This window comes from Myotis brandtii, unplaced genomic scaffold (assembly GCF_000412655.1).
Source record: "Myotis brandtii unplaced genomic scaffold, ASM41265v1 scaffold954, whole genome shotgun sequence".
Lineage (NCBI taxonomy): Eukaryota > Metazoa > Chordata > Mammalia > Chiroptera > Vespertilionidae > Myotis > Myotis brandtii.
The window spans coordinates 400,069-424,216 of record NW_005371937.1 but is presented as its reverse complement, the minus strand read 5'-3'; the positions used below and the strand labels follow the sequence as shown (position 1 = coordinate 424,216).

At 40.1% G+C, this 24,148-nt stretch overlaps 1 protein-coding gene across 7 annotated transcripts; it reads left to right on the top strand.

Annotated features, from left to right (window-relative positions):
• The first annotated feature begins 6,467 nt into the window (after positions 1 to 6,467).
• LOC102243446 (chromosome unknown open reading frame, human C3orf14) lies at positions 6,468 to 19,186 on the top strand. Of its 7 annotated transcripts, none has more exons than XM_005886074.2 (6): positions 6,469 to 6,605; positions 7,075 to 7,185; positions 7,865 to 7,945; positions 9,337 to 9,460; positions 16,853 to 16,927; positions 18,783 to 19,186. In XM_005886074.2, exons 3-6 carry the CDS (start codon positions 7,893 to 7,895, stop codon positions 18,915 to 18,917), a joined length of 387 nt encoding a protein of 128 aa, XP_005886136.1. In that variant the 5' UTR covers positions 6,469 to 6,605; positions 7,075 to 7,185; positions 7,865 to 7,892; the 3' UTR covers positions 18,918 to 19,186. The 7 variants fall into 7 exon arrangements, with proteins under 7 accessions (XP_014388717.1, XP_005886136.1, XP_014388715.1 ...); XM_014533229.1 differs by having other exon boundaries at positions 7,862 to 7,945; XM_005886073.2 differs by having other exon boundaries at positions 6,469 to 6,658.
• The last annotated feature ends 4,962 nt before the right edge of the window (positions 19,187 to 24,148 follow it).

Below are 24,148 nucleotides of genomic sequence, written 5' to 3'. Positions count from 1 at the left end.
ATGCTATTATCATGTAAGTGAAGGAGATGGATTTATAAAAAATTATCCGTCCCAAAAGCATCAAATCACACAATATTTTACACATCATTAGATCCTGAAACAAAGAAGTTGCAATACAGTAAAACTGCAACTCTCATTCTTTCAAAGGAAATTATGTTTTCAAGTGATGGATATAGCAAACAATGATAAAAAATGGCTGCTGCAAAGTCTTCAGTGGCAGAGCATTACAAAAAGACAAGAACAGCAGAATGCAATGCTCACCAGTAGTCAAGTATGCATTTAAGGGTTTTATTTTATTTTATTTTTTATTTTAATTTAAATTCTTTATTGTTTGAAGTATTACATATGTATCCTTTTTCCCCACTGACCTCTCCTCGGCCACTCCTACCTCTTAGCACATGCCCTCTGTCTGTATCCATTGGTTATGCTCACATGCATGCATACAAGTCCTTTGGTTGATCTCACCCCAATCCCTCCTTTCCCTCTGAGGTTTGACAGTCTGTTCAATGCTTCTGTGTCCCTGGATTTATTTTTGTTCATCAGTTTATGTTGTTCATTATACTCCACAAATGAGTGAGATCATGTGATATTTATCTGCATTTAAGGTTTTTAATTGCTCACTCAATAGTAGACTAAGGATAAGGTTATCACAGGACTCTTAAGAGCAAAAGTGAAAAAATCATGAAGAAAATAAAGAATCAGCAGGAAGGCTATGAAAGAGAAAATTCTTACTTCAAGAAAAGCCCGAGTTAAAGAGTTAGAGAGAGACCAGTGAGTTTAATGAGAGCTGCTGGTAAATCGAGAAGATGGGGTTGGGGAAAAAAAAATTCTTTATAAGTTATACACAGCAGGGTGTCACTTAAAAAAAAAAAGGATCTGTGAGCTTTAAATTAGTGATATTTAGGAAGTAAAAAAGTAGAAAATAAAGAATCAGCAGGAAGGCTATGAAAGAGAAAATTCTTACTTCAAGAAAAGCCCGAGTTAAAGAGTTAGAGAAAGACCAGTGAGTGTAATGAGAGCTGCTGGGAAATCGAGAAGATGGGGTTGGGAAAAAAAAAAGTCTTTATAAATTATACACAGCAGGGTGTCACTTAAAAAAAAAGAATCTATGAGCTTTAAATTACTGATATTTAGGAAATAAAAAAGTATACATATTTACTGTGTATACAACATACACATATTTGCTAAGAATTATCATGTGTGATCTCAATTTTAAAATGCTAATGTTCTCTCAATGACTTTTAGAACTAGTGAGGTTTTTAATTTGCTCTCTCAAAAAGGAAAGGCATATGCAAATTCTCACTGGAAATGTCTAAGACTGGCAGGTTATCAGTATGGCCTTGTTCTCTCAGCCAAGAATACCTACAATGTAGGTACCAGCTGTGAAAATGATTTCTCTATTGCAGAGTTTTATCTGATTGGACCTAGATTGGTAGCTGATTCATTGACAAAAGATTCTAGAGGCATCTGGTTGTAAATTCTCTCTGGTCAAAATCCATCAAGGGCCAATTTAAAGCATTTCAGATATATTTTCAGTGTAGAATATTTTTCCATAGCAAAATGGACAGTCTACAATTATGGAAAAAGGTAAAATTCTAATGATTTTATTTCAAAGTGAAAAAAAGCAGAAGTGCAGGCAATTGGATTAGGTAAAATTCTAATGATTTTATTTCAAAGTGAAAAAAGGAAGTGCAGGCAATTGGATCCACTTTACCAAATTTCTTCTGGGATTTCCTGCAACAGGAAGATAAACGAACTCCATTTCAGGCATGCGTTTTTTATTTTCTTAGTAATTGTCTATCCAGAGTAAACCCAAAGGAGGTATAAAAAGACTATAACAGAATTTACTGATAGTAATTTGGAGTCATTGAAATTGTCAACGATTCTGAAATTCTTTTATATCTTACTCTTACTCTATAAAGCTTGTCTTTCCTTTTCCATTTTCAAGCATTCCTTCTCTGTCCTCATTCTATTCTCTACTTACCAGTCTCATCTCCAATAACTCCTTCTCCTTATTACTGTCAAACCTCTATTTTAAAGTTCTCTGACACCAGAAATGAAATCTTCACCACTGGGGGAAATGAGAAAACATTCTTCTCAATGCTCCCTTTCCACTGGCCCTCACCCCAGATGTGGTCTCATCACACACTCCTGTGCACTCTGCCTCCTTCACTTAGAAGACTTCACCCTCCCTTCTCCTGCCCTCTGATATAATGGATTACAAAACCAGACCTCCAAATCCTACCCAGTTTTCAAAATCCACCTCCTAGTCTTTTAAGCTGTCTAGACAATTCCAACTCAGAGTGCTCTCTTTCTTCTCTAGCACCCTTGTTGTCTGCATGATACTTTTCAATTGCACCTTCTCAATACAACATACATAATTACTTGACTACTAATACCAAACAAACTGGGGTTCATTTACTAGCAGTGTCATCTTAAGTCATTTCTCTAAGTCTCAGTGTTCTCAGCTATAAAAACAGGGAGAGTAAGAGTTCAGTACCCTTGCTTACAGGGTTGTTAGAGAATTAGGTGAGGTGATTCATGCAAAGTGCCTAGTACAGAATGAACACGCAATAAATATTAGTCATTTTTATGTTTTCAGCGGTCATCCTCTAGGGTTTTTTTTTTATACCTTAAGAGCCTAGACAGGTTCTAGGCTCTTGAGTGCAGAGACTACATCTTACAGATTTTTAATAAATACACTGAGTGGCCAGATTATTATGACCATCTGACGTTTGTAGGCAAATTAGCTATAATTTCTCACTGAAGTTGCTAGAGGGCCAGACCATTATAAATAGGGAAGCAGGTTGTTTACCACGACAGTAGAAGTGATTTTTTTTTGAAGATATGGGTACACAATGCAATTTAACAGCCTTTGAACGTGGGATACACACACACACACACACACACACATTGGCTGGACTTTTGTGCTTTCTGGCAATTCTTCTTGGCATTGACTCCATGAGATGTTGAAAGGTGATGCGAGGAATCTGACACCATGCCTGATGAATAGCACTGTCCAGTTCTGTGAGATTTGATGGTTGTGGAACCAGCTGCCTGATGGCTCTTTTAACTTCGTCCCACAAATGCTCAATTGGATTGAGATCTGGTGATTGTGGGGGCCACCTAAGCAAGGTAAAGTCTCCCTCATGTTCTTGAAACCACTCCCGCACAATAGGAGCACTGTGGCATGGCGCATTGTCTTGTTGGAAGAAGCCATCTCCATTGGGATACGCCATCAACATGATAGGATGAACTTGATCAGCAACAATACTTAGGTATGTTGTGCTATTCAGACGTTGTTCCACACGAATTAAAGGGCCCAAATCATGCCAGGAAAACATGCCCCAAAGCATAACACTGCCCCACCAGCTTGAAGGGTTGTACTCATGCATGTGGGGTGCATGCTTTCATGCTGTTTCTGCCAAATTCTCACTCTGCCATCTGCATGATGCAACTGGAAACATGATTCATCGGACCACATGACTTTTTTCCAATGCTCGACTGTCCAATCCTTGTGTTCCTGTGTGAATTGGAGACGTTTTATCTTGGTAACTGCAGACAGCAAAGGTGTTCGAACAGGCCTTCGGCTTCCATATCCCATACGATGCAGTGTACAGCTAATTTGCCTACGAACATCAGGTGGTCATAAAAATCTGGCCACTCACGTTCAAATATATCCTATGTTCAAATATATCCCACGTTCAAAGGCTGTTAAATTGCGTTGTTTACCCATATCTTCAGAAAAAAATCACTTCTACTGTCGTGGTAAACAACCTGCTTCCCTGTTTATAATGGTCTGGCTCTCTAGCAACTTCAGCATGAAATTATAGCTAATTTGCCTACAAACATCAGTGGTCACAATAATCTGGCCACTCAGTGTATATCCTTATAGAATTTATGACTAAACTAGAGGCTCAGTGCACAAAATTCTTGCCCGGGTAGGGTCCCTAGGCCTGGCTGGCGATCAGGGCCGATCAGGGCCTTCTGGCTGCTGGCTGGGGCCTTCCTTTGTTCTGCACCGCCCCCTGGTGGTCAGTGCACATCATAGCGAGTGACTGAACTCCCAGTCTCCTGGTTGAACTCCTGAGGGGACACTTTGTATATTAGCCTTTTATGTATATAGAAGAGAAGATGACAGTACTTTCTCAATAATGAGGCTAAGGGGACAATGATATCAAGCTGATGAACAGAACTAGTCCAAGATTAGGAAATATAAACCTCACTACACATTTACAGAATGCCCCATTATGGGCCAGGTATTACTCAGAAGGTTGCAATAATTCACAGAATAGACCATGAATATCTCACCCAGGAAGTACCCAAATTTATCTAATAAATACAGAAGCTGTACAGTAATAGATAGCCTGCAATTGCCAGTGTCTTTCCTAGCTCTGTGTCTCACAGAAAGGCTTAGCTGTGGCCTATGACCTGAGGAGGGAAAACCTATATAACATTATTAACCAATGTCAACCTAATAGGTTTAATTTAAACAAACAAAGTGAAGAAAGCAATCCAAATATCCTCCTATCACCACAGACCTTTAAGTAGAGAGTAAGTTCTTTTCTGGAGGCCAAAGAATTATCACTGTCTATGTAGATAGCCTCTAAGGGTCTGTGAGACACTAAGAATATTTCAACTACTAGTCTCCTAAAACCTGCATGAACATTTCTAAGGCAGTAGGTGAGCAAAGTTTGTTTTAAGCAACGTACAAATATTTAATGTACACTCTCAGTTCTGAGCAAAGTTTGTTTTAAGCAACATACAAATATTTAATGTACACTCTCAGTTCCCTATTTCATGCAACCCATTACCAACTTAAGGAAAATCCTTAAGTAAAAGATAAACAAAAATGCCTTGTAACCTCTATTTCATTCCTAGAACACAGGGCCAATCAAGGGTCTATTTTTCATGTTTACTAAATAAAACTATGGAAGAACTAAGTCAAAGGTCCTATGACCTGAAGACAGACCTCTATGACCTCATGATGGAATTTCATTTGGGGATTTCATCTATTCACTCAAAAAATATTTACTGAGCACTTACATGTCAGGCAGTTCTAGTTGCTAAGAACAGAACAGCAAATAAAAGGTAAAAATACCTGATCTTTAAAAACTCAAAGACACAGACCATAGTATGGTGGTTACCTGAAGGAAGGGAGTTCAGAGTAGTAAAGGGTAAAAGGGGGTCAAATACAGGGTGATGGGCTCATAGACTAATATACAGATGACCTATCATAGAATTGTACACTTGAAACCTATATAATATTAACCAATGTCACCCCATTAGATTTAATTGAAGTGAAAATGAAGATCCAAGTTTCCTCCTAAGAAAATACTTGTTCTTAGGGCATTCACATTCCAGTAGGGGGTACACTGGTAAACAAATGAACAAGTGACTATAAGATATGCGGGGGTTGGCGGAGGCCGGCAAAGGGGGAGAAGTGGAGACATCGGTAATACTGTCAACAATAAAAATAAATAAAGGAAAAGAAAGATGTGAATGGTGCTGTGCTGTGTGGTGGAGAAAAACAGAGGAGGAGGACAGAGAGAGAAGAGGTGGAGCTGTGCTTCTGAAAGGAAACAACGTGGACAGAGGAGGAACCTGGTCTATGGAAGTACCTAGAAGTGCCATGGTCCCCACGTGAGATCTAAGTTTTAGGTAGATATTTAGGAAGAAAAAGAACAGAAGACCTCTGGGTTGGAGTCCTAGCCCTTTGCCTTTTACCAACTCAGAAACCTTAGGAGAAAACTGCTTTCCGCCTCTTGAGCCTCATGCTCCCTCTGTGATGACGACAGTACTACCTCCCGCGCAAAGCGATTTCAAGGGGAAGGATGTGTAAGAACGTCCTTACGGCCCCCGGGGGTGACTCCCAGGTGTGTGTCCTGAGGGCAGCGGGAGATTTAACCAACTCTCTCTGACTTCAAGCCAGGACCTAAAGAAGCGACCAAGCTGTTTCCTCTCCTGCCCAGGGAGGGCACTGGTACCTCTCCACCCGGCCCAGTGGGATTCGGTGAATGGGATAATCACATAAACACAGCGACAGGCACACAGGCTCAAGCCGGAAAAAGCCATCCACTGCCCCTCTGGGTGTGCGAGCTGCAGGGGCCGGCCCCCCCCCGCTGCTCGGCAGGGGACACCCACGGGGGAACTCTTCCAAGTAAAGTAAGTGCTTTTACTGACTGCCAAGCCCATGGGAACGTGCCGGACCGTCCGGACGGCTTCCTCACATCCATACTGTGACACTGCAGCTTCCAAGCGGTCAGCCGCGCCCCGAAGCCTGTTGAACACATTCAGATCCCATTTTAAACGGCCTTGAAGCTGAGCCAGCGCCGAAAGCAGTTTCCCGGGGCTCTCTTCTCAGCCAGGGGCTCCGGAGACTCGCTGCGCTCAGAGTGGTGCCACCTCGCTGACCTCGCGCTCCGAGGCGCCTTTTATCACGCCGTGATGACGTCACTGGAGACGGCTGCGTGGCCACGCCCAGGCCCGTCCTGAGACCCGGCCGTGCGCAGACGCTGTGCTTTCCCGGAAGAGGTCGGAGTGGGGTCCGCCGCATCACGGCGCGTGGGTCGCTGGACTTGCCTGAGCTGCCCGAGGCGGCGCAGGTGCCTGCAGGGCGGGGGACCTCCGCTCGAGGGGGAAGTCCCCGAGCCTGTGGGTGTGTAGGCAGGACGTGGGGTGGTCGGAGGGCTGAGGGCTGCGAAACCGCGCGGATCTGGATCTTCGGTTCAAAAGGCCGAATTCTTGTGGGGTTCGTCTGAAGTGCTGGTGGCAGGCGTCACAGAAGAGAGGGGTGACCCTGGATCAACTTTCTGGGATGTCCTTGGCGCGGCACTGGGTACTGGGAGGAGGAAGGCAAGACAATGGCCCCTGGAGGAGGAAGCCTGCGGAGGGCAGGCAGGCGGGGCGGTGTGCGAATGCCTGGCCCGGCTCCCTGCCCTGCACTCGGTCTCTCCACAGCCCGGGGCACGTGGGCGAATAGCAGTCAGTGTGTCATTTCATAAAGTTTAGGAAAGCCGGTGCTTCATTGCAGCGTTGCAGGAAGGAATTTTATGCCTGTCTTTTCCCCCTTAGGGCTGGCCCCCTCCACTTTTGCACCCAATCAGATGACTTGCCTTCAGGATCCCAGCCTCTCAGAGCACTTGCTGGACCTGCGCCCGGACTGGCCTGGGCTCTTCAGCCAAGGTGAGCTAGCTCATGCGCCATGGAAATGGCCTTCCCAGACTCCCCAGGTGTGAGTCCCGAGCAGCCAGGGTGAGGTCGAGGGACCAATGGTGCTTTTCCCACAGTTACACACAAAAAACACCTTCCTATTTGGAAAAGAGATGGTGGGACAGGGCAGTCTTCCAACAAAGGGAGCTTTTAGTGGTTCTAATACTTGTTTGCCTCTCTCTCTCTCTCTCTCTCTCTCTCTCTCTCTCTCTCTCTCTGTGTGTGTGTGTGTGTGTGTGTGTGCATGTGGGATGGTGTTCCTGTGATGAATTTTACAGAGTAGATATTTTTCTTTCTGTTGATTCAATAAAATGTTTACTAGTCTTAGTACCAGCTGCGTGTTTGTTTTGAATTCTGTTTAAGGTTAAAATGTGTGTGTGGGGGGGGGGGGGGGGGGGGTGAGGGGAAAATGTGAAATGTGTTGAGTTTACCTGATTCACAGTATTTTTAGATGCATCTGGTGTAAGAAAAACTATGCATTGTAAGTAAAAATGTTTTTAGGTGCAATCTTTCATTTTATACATTATTACATCTCAAGTTTTATTTTTTTTTCCTTCTGAGAGAACCAATGGGTTGAGGTACTAAAATGATCAAATGTTGCAAAGCTGAGGACATGTGGTGGAAGTAACTAAATGTTTTTATTATTTAACAGAAAGCTCATAAGGCAGCTTTAACTAAAGATGACTTCCTTGTTCACTCAAGAAATTCGCCTTTCTAAAAGACATGAAGAAATGTAAGTTCTTTTCAAGGCTAATTAATCTAAATGTATAAATTACACTATTTAGTGAAACATTGTGTGCACAGGAAGACTTGAAGATCTGAAAGTGTGTCATTTCAATTTTCTGACACTTGAGAGACTTTGGTCTTAGGGAATGTCATTGTTTCAAGAATAACAAAAATTAAAAGGTATAATTATATATGTTTTTATTTTTATTACTAATAGTTAGATAACTTCACCCCTCCTCTCACCCTTTCTAGGCTACACACGAATAATTAATGGACTTCTCTAGGCCTCTTACCCTGGGCCCGCTTCCTAGGGTATGTGCCCTGCGCAGCCACAGCCCTCACACTTGGCTTAATTCCCTAATGTTGCACTCTTGAAATTCCGAGTATTTTTTAACAAGGCGTCTCTCGTTTTCATTCTGCACTGGGCCCTGCAATGATATAGTCAGTCTTGCACTTACATTTGGTATTAACCCTTCTCCACCTCTGACTGCAGGTTCTCATGCTTTCCTTTCCTCTAATTAATTACCAGGCCCTCTTCCTTGGCCTTTTAAGAAATTTTGCTTACGAAAATAACTGTTCAAATACCAAATTCTAGCTCTACCCTCAATCACAGCCCTATGAAGCAGTGTTTCTTGATAATCACCACATTTATTTGGGAAATGGTTAGACTATTATATATACCACTTACTTATTTTTTATCACCTGACATCTTTACTTATGAATCATTTAAGAGCACCAAAAACTTGTAAACTGAGCATTGGACCAGTGAGAAACTTTTAAAGTATATTATGTATCACAGAGTAGTTTGATAATTCACTTACAACTTTTTACATCTTTCTTCAATTGCTGATTTACCTTGTGGGTATGCATACATACAGCCTCTCACTCATCTTTCTCTTGGCAAAAGAGGAAAAAATATTTTTATTGCTTCTTCAAACATATGGAAGTTTAGCACAATTCTAAATGTGTAACATGAGCTTCAGGGGTATTGAAGTGTTAAGCAGAAGGTTTTGTATAGCAAGTTATATCAATGTATGTGTGTGTGGAGGTGTATATATAAGCATATACAAAGTATGTACAAAGGGATGTGTATTACAGTTTGCATTTTCACCAAAAATGAAAACATATTTTCACATTTTAATATAATTTCAGAAGACCAGAGAGGCTAAAAAAACAGAAGCATGTACTTATGGTATATCAGTATATGTTAATAAAAATAAGATTTAAGACTTAATGAACTACTAAGTTCTTCACTATCTCATTAATTGGCATAGAAATTGGCTTTCAAAATAGGTTGAACTCAAAGTGAAGTACAATTAAGGAATGAATGTTTTATATTGGTCAAACAATAAAATGTCTCCTTCTAAAAGAACTTTATATAATCTCCATTTTTTCTAGAGTATCACAAAGATTAAAGTTACTTCAACAAATGGAGAGTAAATTTGAAGATCAAAACAAGGAAAAGGCATCTCAGATTCAAGCAGCTGAGGCTGCTTTTAAAAGGAACCTTAGCCTTTTAAAGGTAAGTTTCCATGACTTGAGTATAGAGATTTTCCCCACCTTTGCAAAAAGGTTTCAAGTGAAGTTCATAATTTTGATTTATATAATGGCTTTGTTGTGAGTAATAAATAGAATTAATGAAGCATCATCTATTTTTAGACCCATGTTAGTTAGATAAATAACATATGGATTCTTATTTTTTAAATGAAAAAAAAAGTGAAGTTTGCTTAAGCTAAATGTTCTCAATCAACCAGAAAATCAATGACTACAGAAGTAATTTTACGGTCATCTTTTGTGCAATAAGTAATAAATACAAGACGTAGCTTTCCATCTTTTCTTTGTAGGGAGATCTTGAAATACTATAAAGTACCTATAATGTATTTAGATCCAACTCAAAACTATTTTAACATCATAAAAACAAGAACGATTTGATTTTGCCTTACTGGGGCCACAGTCAACACACAGATTCATATCTAACATAACAGATTTTCAAGATCCCTTTTGATGGTGATGGAGGGGGTGGTCAAAGTGTGTAATTGCGCAGGGCCTCACCATTTGGCCAATGTGCCCACTTGGAGTAAAATCATATGTGTAACATTTTTGGCTGCTTGCTATACTTTGCTTCCAGAATTGTATGGCTTCATCCATAATTAAAACCCTAAAAGTTTGCTTCCAGTCAAGCTTCCAAGAGATCCTATGACTAAAACATTTGGTGGTAAGGCTATATTATTTAAGTTATAAAGCAGTGTTTTCAGTTTTTATTGTTAAATATTTTCATCGATAGGCATGATATAGTTATCTTCTGTCCTCACTAGAGGATAAAGGAAGAGGAAAATTCAGTTATCTTCTCAGCTTCTGGCAGTTTGAGCCACAGTAATTTAAGTCACAGCCATAGTGCTACCAAAGCATTCTATATTGCCATATGTCTTACTTGCCCAATGGTTTTTGCAATATTTATTTTTAAATGGAAAAATATAGGATAATCTGGAATTTGCTGTGAAAAGTCAGAAAAACTAATTAGGAGGCTTGAAGGCTTGGTTGCCACTTACTTCCTGCAAGTGTAGGTAATGTTTGGTTTTCAGGCATCTTTTAATGAGCAAGTTATTTGATGAATATCCAGAGGGTCCTTACAATTGAGCTAGTTCTAGTTAGAAAGTGGGGACCACAAAATAAATATAAATCAGAGTTCTTCACCTCAAGAAGCTAACAGGCTTAGTTGATGATATAAAGTTGTCACACATAAAATATGAGACTTTATATGATCAAACAGTACGTTATGTGGACTACTCAGCACTCATATTCTAGGAGTTAAGTGTAAAAAATCTTGGAGAGCTCGAATCTTTTAATGGTCTCAGAGGAGGCTAAGCTGGAGCTGTGTGCAAACAGGCAGAAGGCGATGCATTCCGCTGGATGGCTGCAGGAGAGCCAAGAGCAGAAGAATGAGTGGCCCTAAGAGCGTTCGTGGAGCCATGAGCTAACTAGCTCGGCAAGTCACAGGAAAAGGTTGGATACTGTGAGTCCACATGAGTAAATTGAGACTTGATATGTACAGATAATATCATAGTGAAAGTGTGTGAACAAAAGAAAAATAACGACTTATGTAAGAAACGTATGAGTGAGTATTTGAGGAGGATTCATTTGCTATTTAGATGTAACGTGATTTCAAGAATGGAGAGATTGGATCTAATAGGTATGAAATTAACTGTCATATCCAGAAGGAAAATAATGAACTGTTTCATAGCCATCAGAAACCAGTGTGATATGGTCTTTACCCCCAATTATCAAAGTAATATATTCGCATTGCAACAATCTTGAAAGAGCAAAGAAGATGAAATAACTTCCTTATCTTGCCCATCTAGGAATTAATATATTTTTGCACATTTCCTTACAGTCTTTTAATAAACATTTATTGAGCACCTATTACATCCCAGATACAGTCTGTTCCCTGTCTTTGTTTTACATATTTTGAATAACCGTGTACGTAGTTTTTTATTTTTTCTCTCATATTTTTTTAACTTTGAAAATAATTTTAATGGCTTATAAAATTATTGTGAAAGTAAAATAAATAGGACTTGATTATAAAATGTTGAGTTGGAAGAGACTTTAAACAGCATATAGATTAGATTGTCATCTAAAGGTTTTTAATTTTTTTTCACCAGATAACTTTTCCAAAGATGTAAAATAGATAAAAATGGACAGCTTTGGTCCAAAGCCCCACCCACTTAGCTCTTTTTTGCCTGCCCTGCTGTGTCTCTAAGGAACTGTGAAAACTGCTAATCTATTCTAATTGCTTTATGTAGAGATGAGGAACCATAACTACTACCAATACCCTTTGTCAAGAACAGGTTGAGTTACATCAGGATATGTACTTAGTGCAGAATGTGCATCAAAAATGGTTCCCTTAAAACTTGGAAGCATTCCTATAAATATAGTAGTAACAAAATAAGGATGACCTATTTCACCATCCGTTACTTGATCTTATTTAGATGTTGTGGCCAATATAATAAACACTAAAAGGGAATGAGCTTTAACTTTTAGAAAGGAAGGCACAACACTAGCATTCTAAAATGGTATGGTTATATACTAAGAAAAGCCAAAATTGTTTTAAAACTAGTATGAGTTGAGCAAAATTAATAAATAAAAGATAAACATATAAAGTCAACAGCAGAGAACCTGGCTAGAGAACCTGGCTAGGCTGCCGATCAACTGAACGCTGTCTCCATGTCATTCCTTCTTCACCGACTCTGTCCACACCTTTGGGAACCCCAGGACCTGCTGGGGTTGGACCCCAACACTAGAAACTCAACATGAAAAGGGAAACACAAATGCACAGAGAGGGGTTCAGGGAATCCCAAGGTAATAGGATGAAGGGAACAGAAGAAACCTCTTTTCAAAACCAAAACTATAACTCATCTTCTGAGAGAGATGACTGGAAACCACATCTAGAGAATGAGAGTAAAATGATGTGAGAGTCAATTAGAAGTAAACTCTTGGGTATAAACTGAAAAATGAATGCTAAAGTAAATATTCAATAAAATGATCAGAAAAAAAGAAAAAAAAATAAAGCCAACAGCAATCCTATAGATACAGTTGGAAAATATAAGAGATAACTTTCACGTTAGCAATAAAATTATAAAATACTTGGGAATGCTCTTAACAAAGGGCATGATTTGTATAAAAACAATTACGTTTTAAAGAGAAAACTTAAGTGGAGATACATACCTTAATCCTGATTGGGCTGTATTACTTTTCTAAGGTCAGTTGTCACAAAGTTATTTTTAAATTTTTAAAAAATATATTTTTATTGACTTCAGAGAGGAAGGGAGAGGGAGAGATAGAAACATCAATGATGAGAGAGAATCACTGATCGACTGCCTCCTGCATGCCCCACACTGGGGATCGAGCCTGCAACCCCGGCATATGCCCTTGACTGGAATCAAACCCGGGACCCTTCAATCCACAGAACACCGCTCTATCCACTCAGCCAAACCAGCTAGGGCTATTTTTAAATGTAATAAAATCCCAACAAAATGAATATGAAACTCAGTAAAATTTCTCTAAATGCATTTGCAAAAATAAATTAGCCAGTTGACAGAGCCTTCCACAAACTGCTTGTCACTCAGGATGGCCAGTAACTCACAGGTCCACGTTGGTCCTCTTTCCTCCTCACATTTCTCACTTTTGCCAATTCAATGAAGAATAAGTGAATATGAATAAGTGAATGCTTAAGCATTCCTTGTAACAATGACCCTGTATCTCCTGCTTTATTGTCTTACTTTTCCTATCCCAGAAATTGCACCTCTAGCAGCTTAAAAGATTAAACCCAGCCCAGCCCCAGCTGGGTTCACTATATATTTGTAGGGAGATATCTATTGCTGGGTGGGGAGGGAGGAGCGTCTGTGAGGAGGGGAAGACCTCAGTCCATGAGCTTCTGTGTTCGAGCCTGACCTTTCCTGATCATGTCCGCTCATCTCTACTGGCTGCCCCGTCATGCACAAGGGAAGCTTGTGCTTTAATTGTCATGAGAAGAATGTACTTCCATGTGCCTATCACCAGATTCAGTAATTATCAAACACAGCCAATCGTGCTCATCCATGTCCCTCACCTCCAATCCCAGCTCCTCAGATTATTTTGAAGCTAATCTTCAGCAACACATTGTTTCATCTGCCCAATTTATTACCTCTGTATTATTTCAGTGTTTATCAGTAAAAGGGAAGGACTATTTTAAGCAAAGTCACAATATCATTTTCAATCTAAGAAATTTACAGTAATTCTTTAAATATCCAGTGAGGATTCAGATTTCCCTGATTCACTTATAAACACACGTTTTTACATTTGTTTGAATCAGGATCCAAATAAAATCCACCTCTAACACAACAGTGAGGTGATTGTGGGGTTGGGGGTGGGAGTGGGAGTGGAAGAGGGTATGGGGGATAAATGGTGATGGGGAAAAATTAAGCTAAAAAGTATAATCCTTTAAAAACACAAATAAAAATCCAATTTTTAATTGATTGATTGCAGTCCTGAATCTCTAAAAGCCTTCCTGCCCTTTTAATTTCTTTGTTGAAGGAATCAGGTCATTTGTCCCACAGAGGTTTCCAGGGCCCAGGTATTGCCAATTACATTGCTGAGGTATCACTGGGTATGTCCCTTTGACTCCCAGAATTCCTAGGAACTGATACGCCTAAGTTGTGCTGTGCAGCAGAATGAGAGCCACATATGTAATTTTAGATTTCCTGGTAAACACTTTCAATAAAATCACATGAAACAGATTAAGTAAAATGCTATTAAAATTAATTCCATCACATATAAAGCATCATTTCAAGTGTAATTGCTGATCCTTTCCTTCTGGCAGTGTGTAGTCAGACATTTGCCAGTCAGGCTAAGAAATTCATACTTCATCCTCTGGGTAGTGGGTATCAGTTATTTTTTTAATCTAGATAAGGATATATTTAAAGTTTTTTAGCAAAATTAATCCATTTCAGTATGGACTGAAGTAAAATGGGATGTAGTCTGGGCATAGTCCAAGAAAGCATTCAGTAAGGATTTGTTGAATGCTAGGTGTAATAAGCCCATCGCATTGGGAATGACGCGCAAAGACAGAGAGACATCCTGAAGCGCTGAACTTTCAATGGCAGAGAGTGAAAGAGTTGAAGATAAAGGGCAGCTGGGTGAACCGCATTCCCACTATTATACGTTCAGTACCTTCAGGAGTAAGATGATGAGTTTCATTTATTAAACTGAGAAGTAAGGGCTCGGGAGAAAAGTCACCCGTCCTTGTACATGAATGGCTGGAGCAGAAGAGGAGAGACCAAGTCAAAAGTGAAAAGAAGACAACAGATGTCACAAATCTTAAGAAAGCCCACACTTGGGCTAAAAGAGAAAGGAGGCAGCTAAGAAGAAAGATAAGGAGTCAGAGAGGCAAGCAGGACGCCCACAAAGCGAATCCACCTCAGGAAGAAGTCCTCTGGAGGGGGTGACCTGTGGACATGCTGCAGAGGGACCGTCCCGTGCCTAGCCCAGGCCTGCCTTCCAGGCCGCGCCTCCCCGTACGGAGCTGCTCTCCTGTGAGAGAGATTCAGTGGCCTTACTTTCTGATCTTTAAGAAAAGTGTTTATAATCCTGTCTACAGGAACCAGTGACACCTAGATCTACCACTAACAATAACTATGCCCTGGCCGGTGTTGCTCAATGGTTGCACACTGCAGGGTTGCAGGTTCAATACCCAGTCAAGGGCTCATACCTGGGTTGCAGGTCCAATCCCCAGTCCAGGTTGGGGTGTGTGCAGGAGGCAATCATGCTATGTGTGTCTCTCACATAGATGTTTCTCTCTCCCCCCTACCACTCTCCCCCCACCCCACCCCTCCAAAAAAAGGAAAAAAATCCTTGGGTGAGGATTAACAAAAAAATACAAACAACTTTATAACTGTTCTTAGAATAATGGCATAATTAGGGTTGTGATTTTATTCTATTTGTCTTATAAAGGTAAAACAATTTTCCCAGGACTCCGTAAAATCTCACTGTAATCACAGAAGAGTTAGTGTTCTCTATCTGCTGTAGCATTGGCATCAAATCTCCTCAGCATGTGTCTTAGCTGTAAACTTCTGGGACGGGATCAACATGCTAATAGATGGGCTTTTTATCCCTAAATTTGTTTTTCCCCTTCAAATCACCTTCCTCTAGACAGCAGGTGCATCAATGGCTGTGCAACTTTGGGGAGTCCCTTTAGGGAATTTCCTGTTTTTCCCTTTTACATTTCACACCCATCCCGTGCTCCCCGCCGCTGCCATCTGCTATCTCTTTTCTCCTGTTCAGCACTGGCTTCTTCACACCCCACGCCCACGCCCTCTCCATCTCCCTCCGTCTGTCCAACAGCCCTGTACTTAGATTGCTCCAATGCTTGTACCAGGATCAGAGAACTTTCCTTTTTTCTAAGCTCAAAGGAGAGGCAGAATTTACATGGCCTTCAGCCAAGGCCTCTGTGAACCTGACAAACAAGCAAGCACCAGACACACAGGTGCTGATGGGAGCATTCATTTAAACAGAACTCACAGGTTTCAGGAACAACTTGGAGGTGCTATGTTTCTGGGCATGAAATTCATACATGCATCAAGGTAAAGTCTTTCCCAGGGTATGGATTAAGTTTAATTACCCTGGTGTTGCTACAATCATAAGGGAAAATACACACGTCTACAAGTTAAGCTCCAAATTAAAGCACAGAGCTCGAATGCCGTCAGCTGAATGATATTCTGCTGGCAGTAAGACCTGCCCTCGAGATCACCTTAGAAATCTAGTTCTAAAAATCTAGATAGTAAAGTGAACAGGTTCTTGTTGCAAAGGTACCTTACTGACCTTTTATTAAATATGTGGAGTATTTGCATAAGTGTAAAATTTTACAAGAGTGGAATACGGAATAAATGAAATGTGTCATTAATATAAAATTTTCATGATCCAGACAGAATCGGTCTCTTTACTTTTAAGGTTAGTACAGTGTAGGGCTGGGTAACTGACTGTTTTTGTATCTGAATATTTGACTATTTTATCCATCTGGCTGTTTTTAATGATTTCAGAGCTAAGTTGGTGCTCTGAGCAGTTTTAGAGGAAGGTTTTGGTTTGGGGTTTTTTTGTTTTTGTTTTTTTTTTTTGCAGAAATTACTGACACTATTTAAAATGATAAGGCAGAACTTAGAAGTAGCCCCCGCCCGCACCTTTTATTTTATTTTATTTTTTAAAAAGCCCTGCTTTCTGTATCTGAAATGGTCAGTTAAGCAATGAGCAGCTCTCCTACTTCAGTGCCTCCATCAGTTCAAACCGTATCCGAGGAGAGCTGAGGTGAGAGGGTTAGGACAGCCCTGTAGCTGCCACAGGTGCGTGCTATGTAGATGCATGTTTTCAGTGCTGATGTCTGTTACAGGATATAGAAGCCGCAGAAAAGTCTCTGCAGACCCGGAGTCACCCACTTCCACCACCTGAGGTGGTGTCTCTTGAGGTGAGACTCTTAAGAAACAAAGGTAGAGACCCTATCATTGTAAATTAATGAATGGTTATATGTGTCTATTTCCAAGATGTATTTTTTCAGTTAAAATAAACAAGATATGACTGATCATTATATGTCCACAGAGCCATAGTTTGTACATAGTAGGTAACTGATGAGATCTTAAAAAAATTATTTTTTCAAGTGAAAATTTTATAAAGATCCTGTGTCTTTTCACCTAGTCACTTAGAAATGACTATCCCGTTAAACCCTGGCAGACAATATGCACTAACGGTTCAGGTGCCAACGTGCCGAACCAAAGTGCCTTTCCTGTTGGCTGAAGTGACAAGGAGCATGCAGTTCAGCCCTTCACCAAACATCCAACCGATGCGATTTAAATGCATTTTATGCAGCATAGTGTGGCTTTTGTCTGTTTTATTTTGCTCAGTTCAAGAACAGATTGGGAAGATGGTTGGCAAAAATAAACCATCTTTGGCATATGAATGTATTTTTGATGAAAGGGAATTTAACTACATATAGAATAGTTTGATTTGATATTTTTAATGACCTTTCTCAAATATAATTTTGCTTGCCTAACCAGGGATGAGAATAGACTCAAATTTAAAGGCTGAGAACTTGCCCCTCAATTTTCTGTGTTCTAGAGTAACAAGAAAAGCCAGTGATCGCGGAGAGAAAACACTCTGGTACAGACTGTGCCCTAGGCATGTCTTTTTCTTTGTTGGAGGCTCCAGTACCTATCAGGCCCACACAAAAGGGGTTCCTCTAGCCGTGAATGGTGAGAAGCTCCCAACCGCAGGCAGGCCTCCGTGGTTTTCCTCTCAGCTGGTCTCCCCAGCAGGAGGACCTCTAGTTCAAGGTCGTCAGGCTGTTTCTCCGACCACGTGCACTCATGCAGGGTTATGGAGATCCCTCGCCACTTTCAACTCTCAGAACCCCTGGAGCTTTCTCATGCTCAGAGTGAGTCATCATGGGTTCTTAATGCTGCCCAACTGGCTGACCTTCCCAAAATGACATTGCTAGTGATGACCTAATACAAGATGCCCTCCCGTGACAAGGAGCGTGGGCAGTTACTTTTCTTGACCTCCTTAGGACAGTCAGCCAAGAAACCATTAAAGCTCACACACAGAATATGGTGATGTTGCAGGAGCTTCTAGAACTTGCAGACTGCTAGAGGCAGGCCAATCATACAGCACCTCAACTTCCAACTTAGTTGAATTAAAAAATTGTTAAGTAATCTTGTGTGTTTTTTTTCATTATACAAAAAAAGGAAATAAATTAAAATCTGTTATATCATGTGCTTTGTTAAAAGATACAGTGCATTTTTATGTTTTCCTCATGCAAATAAGGGGTCAATTCACCTGAATCCTATACGGTAACATACTAGTTATATTTCAGTTCCTGACTTCATCCCAGGTCAAATATTTTATGTTAATTTTAAAGCAATTCATGTTTAATCATTTTATTGTAATAATTTTAGTGTGGGTAATCACTTAGTATGGGATTTGTAACATTAAACAACAGCATTTAACGACTGTAGCCATAAATGATAAATACGGGTAATAATCACAAAGTTGGCCACAAGAGGGCGTGCAAAATCACAATAAAGTTCTGAAATCTGTAATTCTGCCAGGCTCTGGTTTTACTGAGAAATTTGAAAATTAACACTAGTAAGTAGCCAGATTTTTTTTCTAAAATTAACATAAAATATTCTGTAGAGGAAGTGCATTCTACATGTATGTGTGTACACGCACACACACATTTAAGTGAATAAACATTTAGACTATTATGAAGAGCCAAGTTCAATTGCTTGATATGTTTTTTTTTTTCTTTTGCATGTTTTTTCTCCTAGACTCTTTACTGGGCATCAGTGGAAGAATATATTCCCAAATGGGAACAGTTTCTTTTAGGAAGAGCACCATATCCTATTGGTGTTGAAAATCAAAATGAAGCAGAAAATACCGTTCGGAACAAGGCACAGGGATAAGTTCTTCTCATACTAGCTTTAAAAACGTGTTTAGTAAAGCTGAATATTAAAGAATTTGCAGGCCATAGGAACCGAGTATATGTTTATGCCTCATCACCTCCTCAATGACAGTAAAGACATGAGAGAGAACCTACGGGCCAGTCTCAGATTGTCCCTTAGAGACCCACTACTATCTCAAGGTCATGAATTTGCTTTTGACCAAATCCATGCAAGCATTAGAAACTAATACTGGAAGGTAGACTGCTTATTAAATAAATTGCTAAATTAGTGCTGTGTATGTAATTTTTTAAAAAATCATTTAGTCGTTCTCTTCTAAACAGTGAGTACCAGTTGTTAGTTCTGACTTTACATTTTCTAGAATCCTTACTTTGCAGTTATTTTATTATGGGGACAAGGCTCACTATTTTAGTTTCTTCTAACAAATGAAAAGACCGTGGCACTTAGCTGCTTTAGTATTGTAATATTTGTCAGAAAATAGATTCAGAGGATTCTGCTCCTCGGAGATAATCAAAGCTCTACAGGTTCTGCAGGAACAATGACTACAAAGCATTTGGTCAGTAGCCAGTTACCACAGCTCGGACTTGGTTCAGGATAAGGACACCTTACTAGAGCTGGGGACGGCTATTGGGTTTTGACTTGCCAACCCTGTGAGTACAAACAGCTCCTCCCTCATCTTTTCATCTTTCAACTTGCCCTTCCCTCTCCCTTCTATTTTCATTATTTCTGAAACGACTGTCAGAAAGCTTTGGGTCACAACCCTAAACAGCTCTGAGGTTCCTCAGTGCACTGCTGCTTGCACACAAAAATTATAACTTTTCTAACTATAGAAGCAGCTCCTGCTACTGAAGGGAGTCTACGCTGCCTACCGTACAATGAAAGATTGTATAGCTCAAACTGGTTTGTGTTTTTAAAGGAAGATAATAGGACAAACTAAACAAACTAGATTGAAACATCCATTGTGCCCACATGTTCCTTTACACCACCATCTTGGAAATATCCTGTTGAGTGGGTGCTGGTGTGGATAACAATAACGTTGTTTTCATAATATGCACTGGCAGGTTAGCATACTTCTCTACAGCGTTAACAGCTGTAATTAAGGACTAAAAGCACAGAGTGTCAGTCCGATGACAATTCCATCTATAGTGTCACAGTACAAAATGTCACAAAATATTAGAACTGCTAGATAACTATAGAGTATCAGCGTAAAAGCTGAAAGCCTTTAAAAATGGAAGACAGAGAAAGGAAGGAAAAAGAAAACTTGGCATAGCGACCAGAAAAATTTTATACCTCCTCAAGAATGTTCTGCCACGAAAATAAATAATTTTTCCCTTGTTGCATTACAGTTTGGTTTCTAGCCATGCAGTTGACTTAGCAGGAGAATGCAGTGCTTTCTAGCAGCTTTGAGTTGGTAAACAGACTTCGATGTAGGAGAAAGGAACATGAGGAAGTTTTTTTTTAACATCCAGTCTTCCCCGGCATATGCACAGAAGAAGGTGAATGAGGCAAAGTGAAACTTATTTCTCTTTAGTCAAGTGAAAAAGAAAAGGCTAAACATTTGTTGAGATGGTAAAATATTGTGTCAAGCAAGTAGGCACATTCCAAAATTAAACAGTGGTTGATACGTTAACGTCCTCCAATATTTGAGCGTACACTTCCTTTGGGTTTTGTAAATTAAATCACCAGTAGGTTAGATTAAAATACAAAATGAATGGCAATTTAACCATCTCGAAAATGATTCAGGTTTTTCTTCCTTAAACTAACTTGCTAAATAGTTTTAAAGAGCGCATACATTTAATGTATTCTGGGTTAGGATTTAGGGCAGGAGGAAGGTATTTCTAGGTGTGAGCTGTGTCATCTCTCGCATTTTTAGTTAATACTCCACAAGTCCCAGAGATTACTTTGTTCCTGGCCCCATAGAGCGCGCTCCACCCTCCCCCCCATTGTAGGCTGTAACAGATTGCACCACATGGTGTGTTTATAAAAAAAAATTCCCATAGGGACCCGGATACCCCACTAAAGGTCTTTATATTCCTCAGGACAAATTAGCTTTACACAGGGATTTCCAAACATTGTTTTCTTAAGGAGGGGAGAAATGCCAAATCTAATGTATATTTTTGTACACAATTAGCAGGAATCAGACAAGAAAAAAAGAAATGTCAACTACTCACACCTCCACCCCCTAATTTAGTCCCCTTTCCATACCCTACATTGTACTTACTATTTATTCTTTATGAAAACTATGTAATTATTTTAGTAATGGGTTTGCAAAATAAAGGCCGTTTCCAGAATTTTCCACAGCCTTTCTTGGATTGCTGCTAATCTATAAATAGTCAAAGCTCATTTTCTGCTGAAACGCTTCGAGTATATGAAATTATTAAGCTATACAATGCTAAGGATCGGGGAAAAGCTGCAGTTTTTCTCCAGACTTTAAAAAGTAAATTTTACTAAGCACTAAGAAAAAAAGCCCTGTACTCTGGACAGCAGACATCTGGTCTCCCCATGCGTAGGGAGCAGCGTGAATGAAATACAAGACAAACGGTTTTTCTCTGCATTGTGCACGAGGTGTTTTAACTTTTGTCAACTTAAGACTTAGATAAGGATACTAATCTTACACTTTCTTTACACTTTTGTCATTCTCCCTTTCCATCAAACAAAAAAATAAGATGGATATGTTATGAAATCAAAAGTAAACTTATTTGGAGGTCATTTTGTCACTTCTGAGATCACTGGAGACAGGCCGAGGGGTCAATCATCCTGTGACCGGGGGGGGGGGGGGGGGGTGAGGATGGGGCATGTGAAAAACCAGAGTTTGCAATCACCAGTTTTAGAAAAGAGGAAGATATTAAGCTTTAAACCACCATCAGATGAGTTTTAATGTATAAAATGTGATGCTCAAGACCATGAATTTAGTTTATCTACAAAATATATCCTCCTATTTTCCTTCCTTACTCTATTAATGTCTTTTTACTCTAAGCCAATTCACATCCTTTTATTTTATTTTTTGAAGTCTTATTTGAAGCAAAGTTTTAAATCTCCTGAAAGAGTTTCTTCCCCCTTTTTAAGAATTGCCCAAATATAATAGCTACATGGTTGTAACACTCTTCATTTCAATAGTCTACTTCGACCTCTCCACTTTAATTAGGTTGCCGACCAAAGTCTCCTCTTCAGAGAAGGCAATCACCACGTGGTGAGTTCAGACAGAAAAAGAAATGGTAGAAAATGCATAGAAGGGAAAGAGGAGAAAAACTACTTTTAGAAGCTTTGAGTTGGAACAAGGGATCTCGCTCTCTCGCTGGTAGCGTTTTTGTTTCTCTTATGATTTAGAAGTTAATTTGTCTACACAGGAAATCTAATTCCCTGTTGCTAATAAAAGAACGTGTAGAGTTTTCTGGGGCCAACATGGGGATGTGTCAAACGTCAGCAATTAGGAGAGGGTTGGTTTGTGGATTTGACACCTGGCATTGTGACTCCCTGTCTAACTGGAACTGAGATTATATACTGACTACAATCCAAGACAAGGTTAAATGACTCCAACAAAGACAGAGGCTAAAAAATGTTTCCGGACATCATCTTACCTCTCAGAGTCAAGTTTCCTTGCTTGCAAGAAAAAGGACCAGGTCCCGTGCCTGCAGTAATATTTTAAAGTTCTTGCTATTTTAACAACTCTAATTTGTGTCTCAGACAAAGACAAGGACAGAAACTCTGCTAAAGTAGTGTCTAGATTGACTACAATCAAATCAATAAATAGAGCCACTGAGAGGAAACAGTGAAGTGTTTTTATTTTAGAAAGTGGTGATTTAGCGTGTTATCTTATTGATGATAATTAGGTCATTTAACCTCCACTGTAAGGAAGGAATAATAAAGAATGCTTTGACCTGAGTCCAGGTTATTGATGTGCAAGTTTTTGTGTGTGTGTATGTTTTTTTAAATGTTTTAGACAAGTCCACTTTGGGGGCAATTCAGTCAAATAAGAGGGAGATAAAATTCCATTTATATATTTTCTCTAGTCCATCTCTATCTTGTTTCGTCTCCCAATGCAACATCATTATTTTCCATACTCTGTCTCCAACTATTTATAAGATCTATAATACTTATAAACATATCCTTGCAGTAGCATGCTCTACCCAAAACCAATACTCAGATATGCAAAAGAAGCCAAATCGAAAGCCTTTTAAAATGCTATCCAGCAAACATAGAGGTGGTATCATTCAAGCACCACTTATTCATTCAGCAGATCTTAGTGACTGCCTACAGTGGAGCAGGTGCAGTTTCAACACCAGAAATACAGCAGTAAGCAAAACACCCCCCACAATCCATGTCCTCATGGAATTTACATTCTGGAGGGGCAGTGGGTGGATGGGATTGAAGGTAGTGATAAACAAAAGGTAATACTTGGTATAGTAAATGATGACAAGGTCTAATACAGTATGAAGATCTAAATGTCTTCTCAATGCAAGAAAACAAAGCAGTTTTCATAGTTTCTCAGAAAATATGACTGGAACAAAGAGACTTCTTTCTCTATTCAAAGATCTTGAGTGGGGTTTTCCATTGAAGCAGCGTTTCCACTGCTGCTGATTTGGACACTGGGTAAGCTTAATGAGTAGGTAGGTTTATGATAAAGAATGAAGAAAGAAATCCTCCCTGCTTCAACAGATATCTGTACACCAACATTCACAACAGCCAAAGGTGGAAAGAACCTGGCTGAATGTGTAAATGAGATGTGGTGTACCAAAGCAAGCGAGGGTAGCTATGCTTCTATCAGACAAACTACACTTTAAGCAACAAACAGTAACAAGAGACAAAGAAGGTCATTATATAACGACTAGAGGCCCGACGCATGAAATTCGTGCAAGACTAGGCCTTCCTTCCCCTGGCTGCAGGCACCGGCTTCCCTCTGGCACCCAAGACCCGGGCTTCCCTTGCAGCCCTGGCTTTGTCTGGAAGGTCGTCTGGAAGGGCATCTGGAAGGATCTCCGGTCTAATCAGCATATTATACTTTTATTATCCTATCTAATAATAGACAAACATGGTAATTGACTGTACCTTTGCTATGCCTCCCATTGGCTAATCAGCGTGATATGCAAATTAACTGCCAACAAAGATGGCAGCTAATTTGCATACTGCAGGCAGATCCCGCTGCGCCGCCCCTCCTGGGACTGGTGGCAGCTCGATCCCCAGCCGCTGGCTGCCCCAGTGCGAGATCCTGGCCTGCCGTGTGTGGGGCAGGCAGG

Excerpts from the sequence above, each read along its gene's own strand:
- LOC102243446 (XM_014533231.1), top strand. The coding sequence starts at position 7,893 with ATGACTTCCTTGTTCACTCAAGAAATTCGCCTTTCTAAAAGACATGAA. Across the intron at positions 7,946-9,336 it reads TCTAAAAGACATGAAGAAAT|AGTATCACAAAGATTAAAGT; the intron begins GTAAGTTCTTTT and ends CATTTTTTCTAG. Across the intron at positions 16,928-18,782 it reads CTGAGGTGGTGTCTCTTGAG|ACTCTTTACTGGGCATCAGT; the intron begins GTGAGACTCTTA and ends TTTTTCTCCTAG.